This window comes from Lingula anatina, chromosome 7, assembly GCF_051362555.1.
Source record: "Lingula anatina isolate TDL-2025a chromosome 7, LinAna3.0, whole genome shotgun sequence".
Lineage (NCBI taxonomy): Eukaryota > Metazoa > Brachiopoda > Lingulata > Lingulida > Lingulidae > Lingula > Lingula anatina.
The window spans coordinates 20,278,641-20,289,309 of NC_141773.1; the positions used below are offsets into that span (position 1 = coordinate 20,278,641).

The following is a 10,669-nucleotide window of genomic DNA, read 5'->3' on the forward strand; positions in this document are numbered from 1 at the left end:
GAATACATACCAAAGCTTCAAAATAATTGGAAAAGTGGACAATATATTTTTTATTTACACTGAAAGCAAAGGGTCGTCATTTCAGCTGATCCGATTACCTTGTAGGGTATTCAACGCCTTATTTCGCTAAAGCCGTCACTGCGTAGCGTACAGTTGTAACAGGAATGGAAGTCCTGGGAATGGAAGTCCGGGCTCCTATATGATTAGTACAGGCTAGGGTTAGTTGGTGTATTGGGGTTAGTGTATGGGACGAATGTTGCCTGTACAAAGTAATGGGAAGCGGACTACGGTTCCGATGGGCAACCATACGTTGGGCTTAAGTTGGCGCAACGCTGTTGGTTGGCTTTCCAACGTTGGGCCAATATTGGTCGTGCAACCAACCATGCGTTGGGCCAATGTTCTCTTGCCATGTGGGTTGTTCGGTGAAGCATCACACGACAGAAGGACGTCATTTTGTTGCAGTGTTTGTTTTGGTTCAGTTTTGGAAAATTACGCCAGTTTTTATAGAAACATTTGGTTTCAGACACTAAAATATTCATACTAAATCGTTTTTCAGCTTTCCTGTGCCATTGCAATTATTCAGCAATATTACTAAATATTTAGTGCAGCACTCTTATCTAAAACACATAAATTGCATGCAGGCCAATGGTAAACGAAAGTTGCAAGCAGTCCTGACCTCCACCAAAACAGTTTGAATGCATGAACCTAATTTGACACCCCAAGTAATCAAATGACTACCAAGGGTAATCATCAGGTTGGATATGATGATCCTGCAAGGTCATCAAATACAGATTTTGACTACCTGGGCCCTCGTTTTAGGTAAACTCATTTAATGACCCTAAGGTAGTCAATTTTGATGACCCTTTGTTATCAGTGTAAGGACTCAGCAAATATGATTTTAATATTTTTACCCCTTTTATTACCTCCAGCTGCATTTTTACTCACCAACTTCTGGACAAAGATCAAGTTCAAGCCTGACGTTATCGATGGCCATATTGCTAGTTATTCCATCGCCTCGCCGCGCTATGAACTGGACTTCAAATTCCCCAGGTGCAAGTGAAGCAGAGTGATTCAGCCAATCTAATCCATGGTGGCCCATCAGCATCACCAAGTTGACTTCTGTTTTGTTGGCAAACTTTTGAATCACCCTAAGCTTTCCCATGTTGCGTCCGTTCATGTGGTAGCTAAAGTGCAGGCACGTTTCATTGTCTGTGTTGATAATTGGTGAGGAAAGGATACTTTCAGCGCCCACAGTGCCATTCTTGCTATCAACGGCCATGAAGGTACCTTATAATTGAAGACGACACGGACTATAATTATGTTTCTATCACATTCGATTCTATTAGTGGAATTCACCGGAATATGGTTGGTACCACCAAACTGAGGCTGGTCAACTGGACGTATGGTAATAATTAAGCAGCAGACTTGGAACAGGTATATGGTTTAACATGTGTTTTTGTACGAGTAACTGGCTGACAACTGGATACGTTAACAATATTGTCTTGGGGGAATTGTTGTTTTGGGCTTTTGGATTTTTCACCATTTTAGTAATTCAAAATTGGGTATAAAACTAAAAATCTTACTTGATGTTGATGATCAGCAGAAGGAGTTTGAAAAAAAAAGACTCATACCAAAATGATTTGATATCCTGTATATGAAATGATTGTGAATGGATTGAATTCAAATTGTACCTTGAGTTCCTTCCGACTTTGGCCCCGTACCGGCAAACCCAGAGGAGATGTCATGGGTGTATGTGTACCAAAAGTTGGCAGGTTTTTGCCAATCCAAAAGATATGGCGAAAATGTGTAGGCAGCCCAAGTAAACTGTGCAGTTCCGTGTCTAACTGTATATCCACATAGCTTTGGGGTTTCAAACTTGCATTCGCCTCCTTTTTCGTCTGGTGAGAAATGATTTACACTTTATTATATTTAGAAATGACCTTGCTGGTCTGTGAGTCATTTACCTTCGAAACTTAAAATTATTTGCCTGCAAGTAAATTATATTAAGGCTAGTGCAAATTAAGAGGAACTTAAGATAACTTTTGACGGTTGGAAAAATCTTCTTACAGTTTTGTTTGCAAATTAATTCAATTCAGTGCAATGCAATGCAATGCAATGCAATAAAAAAACCAAGAATACTTAAATATTTGAATCAATCGAATAATGCCAATTCCATTTAAGTACAATGTGCAGAAGTTTATGTACTCACAGCACTGCTGTCCCTCGTCACTCTCATCAAGACAGTTATTATCGTCGTCACATAGGAAAACTCTATTGATGCATAACCCGTTGTCGCAGCGATATTCGTACCATTTACAATCTATGAAATACAAGGTAAAACTATTGCTTTATAGTATACCGTCAAGATCTGGTCTACTTATATAACTAGGGGATGTAATCATACTAACAATTTTAAGTTAACCAGTTTTAATTTTGGTGCTACATCTTTTTTATAAAATAGGTGCAAATTAATTTGATTGGACTTAGGGGTACTTCTGATTTGTGTTGGGTATAGGTAAAAATGTTCGCGTATAAGTTAAAACAATATTTGCTGAGGGAATTCTGTGAAACTGCAAGGTTTTTGCTACTGCCTGATCATGAGGCAGGTACTGCTGGTATCGCTTCATAGTTACTTGTTAAAATGGTGACATTAATAGATGCATCCGCTTGCTGTCATTGGTACTGGTACTGCGTCACAAATTATAATATATATTCAGAGCAATTTACAAACAACATATTAATTAGATATCCCCTTGGTCACAACAAGTTTTTTTGTACAACTATGGCATTAATATTCACCAAATAATTAAACTTTACTTTATTATCCTACTTCAGATGGATAGTTTCACTTCTAACGATAAACAAGAAGCACGGTTCTACATATACTCAAATATGGGTTATTGGGTATTTTATGGATATATAAGGCTAAAGAAATATTTATAATGAACACATATGCACAATCGCATTCACAAACTTTAACACCGGCATTCACACACACTAGTAAACGCAGCCATACTCACACACACATATTCACCCAAAGTACATACCTGGAACATCACATTTGCCTTCACGAATTGAGATATCATCCAGTGCTTGGTCACCACGGAAACCATCACCACGTGATGCTTCAAACAGAATAACATAGGAAGGGGCTTCTTCAAATTCCACAGAAAAGGGAATCCATCGGTCTTCGGAAAATTCGGCGCGGGCATGAAATTTCTTCCATCTGCGCATTTCCCAAAGTTTGCGCTTCGGCCTTGATTCCTCTTGGACGTAGATGGCCAGGTCGCCTAGGTTAGAGCCGTACGCGTGGTAACTGAAGCGGAGGCATGCTTTGGCATTACGGATTCCCCTCTTGGGAGAGGTGCGAAGGGTAGTTTTTTCACCAATCACTCCCTTCGAAGACTCTGTGTATATATAAGTGCCTGCAAGAGAAGAAAAGTCGAGTACAGTATCTAGTCGGGGACTTCATTGAGGAGAGCTATGGTTAATGATTCAATACTTGATCTACAACATTGATCAAAAAGGTTGTCCCACCCCCAGTTTCATGTGCTTTTATTTATAGATGATCACATCACAGGAGTTAATTGCTATGAATGGTGGTTTTCATTACAGATACCATAACTTACATGATTAATGGTACAGAAAATACAGACTAACGGTTAATATCCATATTTGATATTATTTATTCACATTTATTACATGTACCCCCTCAAATCTGATGTTCCACTGTCATTTCAACGGAGGTAAAGAAAGCCCATTAAATTAAATTGACACCACCAAATGTCACCAAATTTACACACATTTAACATTAGAGTATGCTCGTTAAAGGTCATGTGTCTATTAGCGTGTGTGTTTACCACGTACTGTAATTATCTCCTGTAGACGGCGCCACTGACTTCAACAAGGGTAACAATTCTGTTTTGCGGGATATTGCCCCATGTTTCCAAAAAGCTTGGCAGAATTGGTTCGGTCTATTTAAAATTTGGTTCTCCTCCGGATTTCGCACTTCAATTCATGTCACGGGTGCTCAGTAGGCTTATTATCTGGATTTAAAGATGGTTTCTCCAGCCTCAGAACATTGGCTTTCTGCAAGAAATCACTCACCACATGACAACTGTGTGCAAGTGTGATGTAATGATGAAGCCTGGATCACCCCCGAAGTCCCTTCTTGCAGATGGAGTGAGGTATCAGTTGAGAATGCTAGGTTCAGTGATCTCAGAACTACCAGAACTTGGTCAACCGTCACTAGGACCAAGCTGGTTTTGCTGAAGAATCAAGGTATTTCGTGTATGCCTTCGATGGTCAAATTAGGGCCCGTAGACATGTTGCAGAATGCTTTTTGGTAGGTTTGTGCAGGATAATATCGCCTGAGGTGTCAGGTCAGTCCATGTTTGGAGAGGATTCCAAGCCCATTATTTCAGTGCATTGTTCTTTCCGGAAAAGATCGATACTTGGACAATTCACTGAAATATTCTCAACAAATATCTCACTCCATTTATAAGAGGTGACTTCAGGAATACCGCAGGCGTTATGGTGGAAATGCACTTGCCCACAACTCTCGTCTGCTGAGTGATTTGTTGCAGAAACACAATGTTCAGAGGAAGGAGCAACCATCTTTAAGCCCTGTTATTAACCATACTGAACATCTGTGGTATGAATTGAAGTGTGTAACGCAAAGGAAAACGTAACTCCTAATAATCTGGACGAACTCCCCCAGGCTCTTTCGGAAGAGTGGGACAATATCCCATAAAACAGAATTGTTACCCTTGTTGAAGGCAGGCCGCGCCACCTACAGGAGGTAATTACAGGTACAGTACGTGGTAAACACAAACGCTATTAGACAAGGAGTCTTTAACGAGCACGTCCTAATGCTAAATTAGTGAAAATTTGGTGACACTTGGTGGTGTCATTTCAATTTAATGGACATTTCTTTGCCTCTGTGAAAGTCACAGTGAAGCGTCGGATTTGAGGGGGTACTCAGTACATGTAATAAATTAATTAATGGTATTAAATTTTGATATCTTCACTGCTAGTTTGTATTTTCTGTAACACTAATCATGTTAGTTATGGTATCTGGAATGAAAATCACTATCTATAACAAAGTTTTCCTGTGATGTGATCGTTTATAAATAAAAGCACATGATAGTGAAGGAGGGACAACCTTTTTGACCAATGTTGTATATACAGACATTGTATATAAATGCTCTTACAATCATTGGACAAAAGGAGAGGCCTACCCTCTGGAGATTGTTTGGTAGCATCAATAAACGGCCCGGTCTCTGAAGAAGGTGTCGAGCCTGAGTTGAGTTTCCAGGTATAATCATTCTCCCCAGGGGTGATATGGTAAGAACACGGCGTTCCATCCTCGAAATCACAGTTTTTGAATTCTGTGGAGAAACAGGTATAAAAGGCCATATTTATCTTACATAAGCAATTCCAAAGGAACAATTCCAATCCAGTAAACGAGTGATCCCATTCTTGACTCGGGTAAATTAATACGAACAATGGGTCCATTATAAGTTACATGTACGTTTTCTTTAGTTCTGTGAGGCTATATTTGTTTGACAAAGAAATGATACCACAATCTTAAAACCCTACAATTTATGTTATCTATTTGATTGTGCACTAATTAACATTTCTGGAGCTGGTATTTTGATCATTGTGCCCTCATGTCTCCTTAGACAAATTCTAGTCTTACCAGTGCACGTGGTGTACGTAGAAACAGTGCAAATACTTGGCACTTAATTCACTAGCTCTGGCAACAATACCTCATATCGATTAGTATAGTCATTCACATTTATGCCACAGTAGAAATGTGCAGATATCATATGTAAAAAAAAAAAAAAAAAGGTGTATCATCAGTTTGAGCTTAATTAAAAGTATCAATTTTATTATACACATTTCATCCAAATATAAATGAAGGTTGTTTGAATCCATCGGGCTTCCCAACAGAAGGGCAGGTACAAGTATATTTGTACATGATATACAGACAGTCTTAGTGTAGGCTTATGTGGGGTACAGGACAGGTTTCCGTTTAATCTACAGTATCGAGAATGTCTGCAACGTTCTTTATTGAAATCAGATAGGGAAAATATTTTCCTTTGGACACCAAAACCACGTTTGATCACGCGTTATTTAGATTGTGCGTTGGCTAAACGTGTATCTGTATTTTTGTTCAATATGAAATTTAAAGAGTAAAGATTCTCACCACATTGCTTCTCATCTTCTCCGTTTTTACAGTCCATTTTTCCGTCACACATATCCATTTTGCTAATGCAGACATCACACTGGAACTCGTGGTCACGGCAAGCTAAAAGACAAATAAATGCACATTTATCATTTTGCTATATTTATGACCACACTTACCACACTTTCTCAGGTAGCTTCCGCATGGTGAATGGAGCCGAGATTTATTAACTGTACCCCCGCAGGGACGACATGTGGGGAGGCGTGTGAGAGACGGAGAGACTATTAACAGATTAGGCGTTTTTTTCTTTTATGCACGCCCGCTATATTTAGATCCAGGATTTGTAAATCCTGGCTCAACTCGTTGTGAATGCGATCTTATATGCTACTATAATTAATGTGTTGAAAAAAGAGTCAACCGAAAACCTGATGTTTGACTTGAATTGTGGAGTTTTCATTCTCAGTGCTGCCTATCTTGGAATCCACCGTCCATGTTGTGTGTTTAACATTGATCATAGCAATGTAGGCGTTCCCTATTAATACCCTTTGCAGCAATTTTTAAGCAAGTTAAATTTTCAGTTCATAAGCAAAAATAACCCCATAAAACCGATGAGACGGAAGCGTTGTTACTGAAAACTATTGGCAGCCATTTGACTTTGTCATATCCAGAAATGATCGATAATGATATATTTAAAAAAAAAAAAAAAACTTACGACATATCGGTACTTCACATGGTTCGCATACAGCATCCTTTTCTACAGTGAAGCACCATGGACTTGTTGAATAACGACTCGGATTACGACAAAAGTTCGAAGCATCTTGAATCTTTTCGTCCGGAAACATGCTTGCGTCTCTCATATTATACTGACGGACAGATGGTGAATCCCAACGCTGACACTTCTTTCCAGACCTGGTGAAGTCACGGTGACCTTGGTAGTAAGGCCCGGATGCTTTGACCTTGCAGTCCCGTTCTGTCATAAAAGAATGTATGGGAATTACAAGCCGTACATGTTTTTTAAAACCCTGAAAAAAAAGTGAACCAGTTGGTTTAGCAGCCACATAAAATAAATCACGCCAGTAAGTTACAGTAGAAATAAGTTGGTCATTGGATGGCATGATGAGCAGATCATCGGGATGAATAGCTGATCAATGCTTGTATTTGTTTGATATAATATAAATTTATAATTTATCTGATACTTAAGAATGATGTGAATTTTTCTTCAGTCAACAGCTAATATTGAGATAGGTTTTACCTCCAATATTTCTTCTCTGACTTATCTGATACTTAAATTGGAGAATTAAGTGTGGCCCCACCCGCCGCCCATATATTTACAAAACAAATGACAAAAAGTATATAATAATAATAATAATAATAATAATTATAATAATAATAATGACTGATGACCTAGATCCGCCAGTGATAAGCAATTGCAATATTACATAGATAACTCACCAAGATTAGAACACACGTCAATATACACGTCATCTATTGCTATAGTGCTGCGCGGGCCTCTTCCTCCATGTCCCTCTATAATAACCTGTTGGTAGATTTAAAATGAAATAATTAATTTAATCAAATAGTGTATGCAATGTATACATTACATTTAATCCAAAGAAATAAATATAAATAAAATAAGATGGTTTATGTCAACTAGGTTTATCAAAGCCGTTGACCGTGTGACTTAAACATTTAGTGGTAAAATATTTTACTTGATGTTTTGTTAAGCATGATTTCTTGTTATAGAAGGTATATTCCGACCATTCACATAATGTACACTGTACGTACCTCATAAAGTCCAGGCTGTATCTTTCCAAACGCCCTCTGCCATCCAAGACCCTGGTTGCGCTTTCTCCTCCATACCTCTTCCTTGGTGCCATCGGGAGACTGGGCGTATATTCTGAGATGCCCCACCTCTTCTCCGAACATATGATAAAACAGATGGATACAGCGCGGGTCTGTTGACTGGATCGTAGGCGAACGGAGACGTGCTATCCTATTCGGCTCGTTCAGGTACAGAAAATGGCCTGTAAGATCAACGAGTTTGAGTAGTCAAAAAGCAATTCTCTGCTAGACTACTGGAAGAAAAACAATTTCTGTATCAGTGCTGACATGTATATTAAAATACTTTGGAGATTGTGGTATTTGCCAGGTAAAGATACATGCACCAATTTTCCCTGCGATATAGGCGTACCTTTGCCAGAGGTGTGGTCAGCCAGTGGGCCAGTCCACATGTCCAGTGTGCTCCGACCTTGACCTCTCTCCCAACCCGCATCGTCTTGCAGGAAATTGCACAGGTCCTTGTCAAAGTCACACTCCGTCGGCGTTTCATCTAAAGTAGAAAAAAAGTGGAAAACACACGGTGGATCAAAAACCCATTTGGTAATTTCAGTCATTAGGGTAGTACATTTTAATTATTGACAATCCAAATTACTCAGATATCTTTGTTCTCGTAACGACTAGTTAAACGCATCAGAAAAAAAATTGATCCATTTTGTTGAATGGCGTGTGTGAACGTGCTCACCGTCACAACGAATTCGATCATAGTAGTCCTCTTTCTGACTGAACACAAGATCCACTCCTTCGGTTCTTTCGTTCAGAGAAGTTATCTTGCATTCTTTTAAGTCATTATCATAGACGAATGAGTTGCAATTCCACTCAGAAAATCGGAGGCAAGCTCGTTCGCAAACACAAGATGGCACACGTTTTATAATTTTATAATTGATGTCGTCGCCACGGCGCTTGAGTGTCCTGTCCGCCGTGATTTTGAAACGGTCTCTACATCCGGGACCTGGGAAAGGAAGTCAGAAAAAGAAAACAAATTTGAATAAACCAAACACTTTTCGTGTCGCAAAAGACTGGTGTAATTGAAAGCTTTCCAAATAACTTAACTAGGTTTAATGCACATAATCTATCAGTTAGGACCTTCCTATATAAAAGGATTGCTTGCTTTTTTCACAGTTGAAAAAGAAACTGCGTTAAGTACATAATTCAGCTTGTGTTGCAAAAAATGCAAATCGTGATACAATTTTTATATACAATAGACCGATATACGTAATACAATGACAATAACAAAGAAAAAATATATTTGATATCAAAAATGTGTAAAATGACTGTAAATGACTCTCTCCGTCTATAAGATTATTCTATTTTTGACACTTCATTAATGACATAAAGGAGCGGTTTCATTACATTAATAGTCTACCATGTACATCGAGTGATTTACCATGCACAATAATATACTTGTTGACATATTTACTGATGGACTCACTTTTGTAGTCGTCTTTCGTTTGCCAGAACTTTGTGTAGAAATCATGGATGCTGTCATACAGTCCCAAGTCAAATGTCGCCGTAGTTCTGATATTTAAAAAAATGTAGAAAAGTATAAATAGAAACCATCGATGTCAAACATAACCCATGAGTAACGTCTATGCAGGTACGTTTGCGATGGTGCGTGCGTGCATAAACATAGTCAGTTCATGTATTTACGTACATGCGCAGGCACGTATTTGCAAATGTCAGTATATGCATATTCGTGCTTGTATTTGCTGAACCTTCAACATTGGGCTAGCGGTATATGCATTTCATTCAGTGTCACACTGCATATTGGGAAGTCGAGGACCAAAAAGAAATTCTTGAAAAATGGTGTACCTCAAGGGTCTGCACAAATACTTTTCCCCATCTACACCTCTGACTTACCTGAAACAGCTAGTGAACAGTACATCTATGTTGATGACATCGCCTTCATGACCTCTGGAACCTCAGTGTCTGGTCTCAATGATGTACTCAGTCAGGATCTCACAGACACCGATCAGTTCTTTAATGATTGGAGGCTAAAGATGAACAAGACCAAGGCAGTCAGCAGCCTATTCCATCTGGTCAATAACTTAGTAACCAGGAATTTGAAGTGAGATGTGATGACACCGTCATACCTTTCGAAAAGTTTCCGAAGTACCTTGGCATGACATTGGATCGGAGCCTACAAGGCTCACATCAACAAGGTCGCTGCAAAGGTTGGGGCGAAAAACACCATCTTGAAGAGGCTGGCAGGAACTACCTGGGGGGGGGGGGCAAACTTTCCCACCCTGAGAACTACCTCCCTTGCCCTGGCTTACTCCACTGCAGAATATTGCGCCCCTGTGTGGTGCAGGAGTAGCCATACAAATACAATTGATACAGCCCTAAACAATTATCAGCATGAGGCTTATCACAGGATGTCTGAGATCAACACCAAAACCTTATCTCCCAGTACTACACGGCATACTTCCCCCAGATATCAGACAGGATCAACGCTGTCTCCAACTGGCCAACAGAGCACATGAGCCAGGACATCTATTGTTCCAGCGACTCCGGCAAGATGAGGAATATACTAGGCTTTCCTCAAGTGCTCCACTGATTCCATACTTGCGAAAGTTAGAGGAGAACCAAAATGAAATGTCGACAGAGACATGGGAAATGGTGAAATGGCAGGAGGAATGGGCT

The 10,669-nt window shown here is 39.4% G+C and overlaps 1 protein-coding gene across 1 annotated transcript; it reads right to left on the reverse strand.

The window, feature by feature from the left end:
• Positions 1-929: 929 nt before the first annotated feature.
• On the reverse strand, positions 930-10,220 carry LOC147760858 (MAM and LDL-receptor class A domain-containing protein 1-like). The gene is made up of 14 exons (XM_087018092.1): positions 10,180-10,220; positions 9,887-9,940; positions 9,459-9,544; positions 8,712-8,978; positions 8,382-8,519; positions 7,976-8,214; positions 7,643-7,727; positions 6,903-7,160; positions 6,212-6,313; positions 5,241-5,390; positions 3,048-3,425; positions 2,210-2,320; positions 1,692-1,898; positions 930-1,287 (listed from the first exon to the last, which is right to left on the reverse strand). Exons 1-14 carry the CDS (start codon positions 10,218-10,220, stop codon positions 938-940), a joined length of 2,466 nt encoding a protein of 821 aa, XP_086874218.1. The 3' UTR covers positions 930-937.
• Between the last annotated feature and the right edge of the window lie 449 nt (positions 10,221-10,669).

Bases quoted from the DNA above. Each gene is read 5' to 3' on its own strand.
- LOC147760858 (XM_087018092.1), bottom strand. From the start codon at position 10,220: ATGGTGTTTTTCGCCCCAACCTTTGCAGCGACCTTGTTGAT. The intron at 8,520-8,711 runs GTGAGCACGTTC...TTTCTACTTTAG, and splicing joins TGATCGAATTCGTTGTGACG to ATGAAACGCCGACGGAGTGT. The intron at 6,314-6,902 runs GTAAGTTTTTTT...TTTGTCTTTTAG, and splicing joins ATGTGAAGTACCGATATGTC to CTTGCCGTGACCACGAGTTC.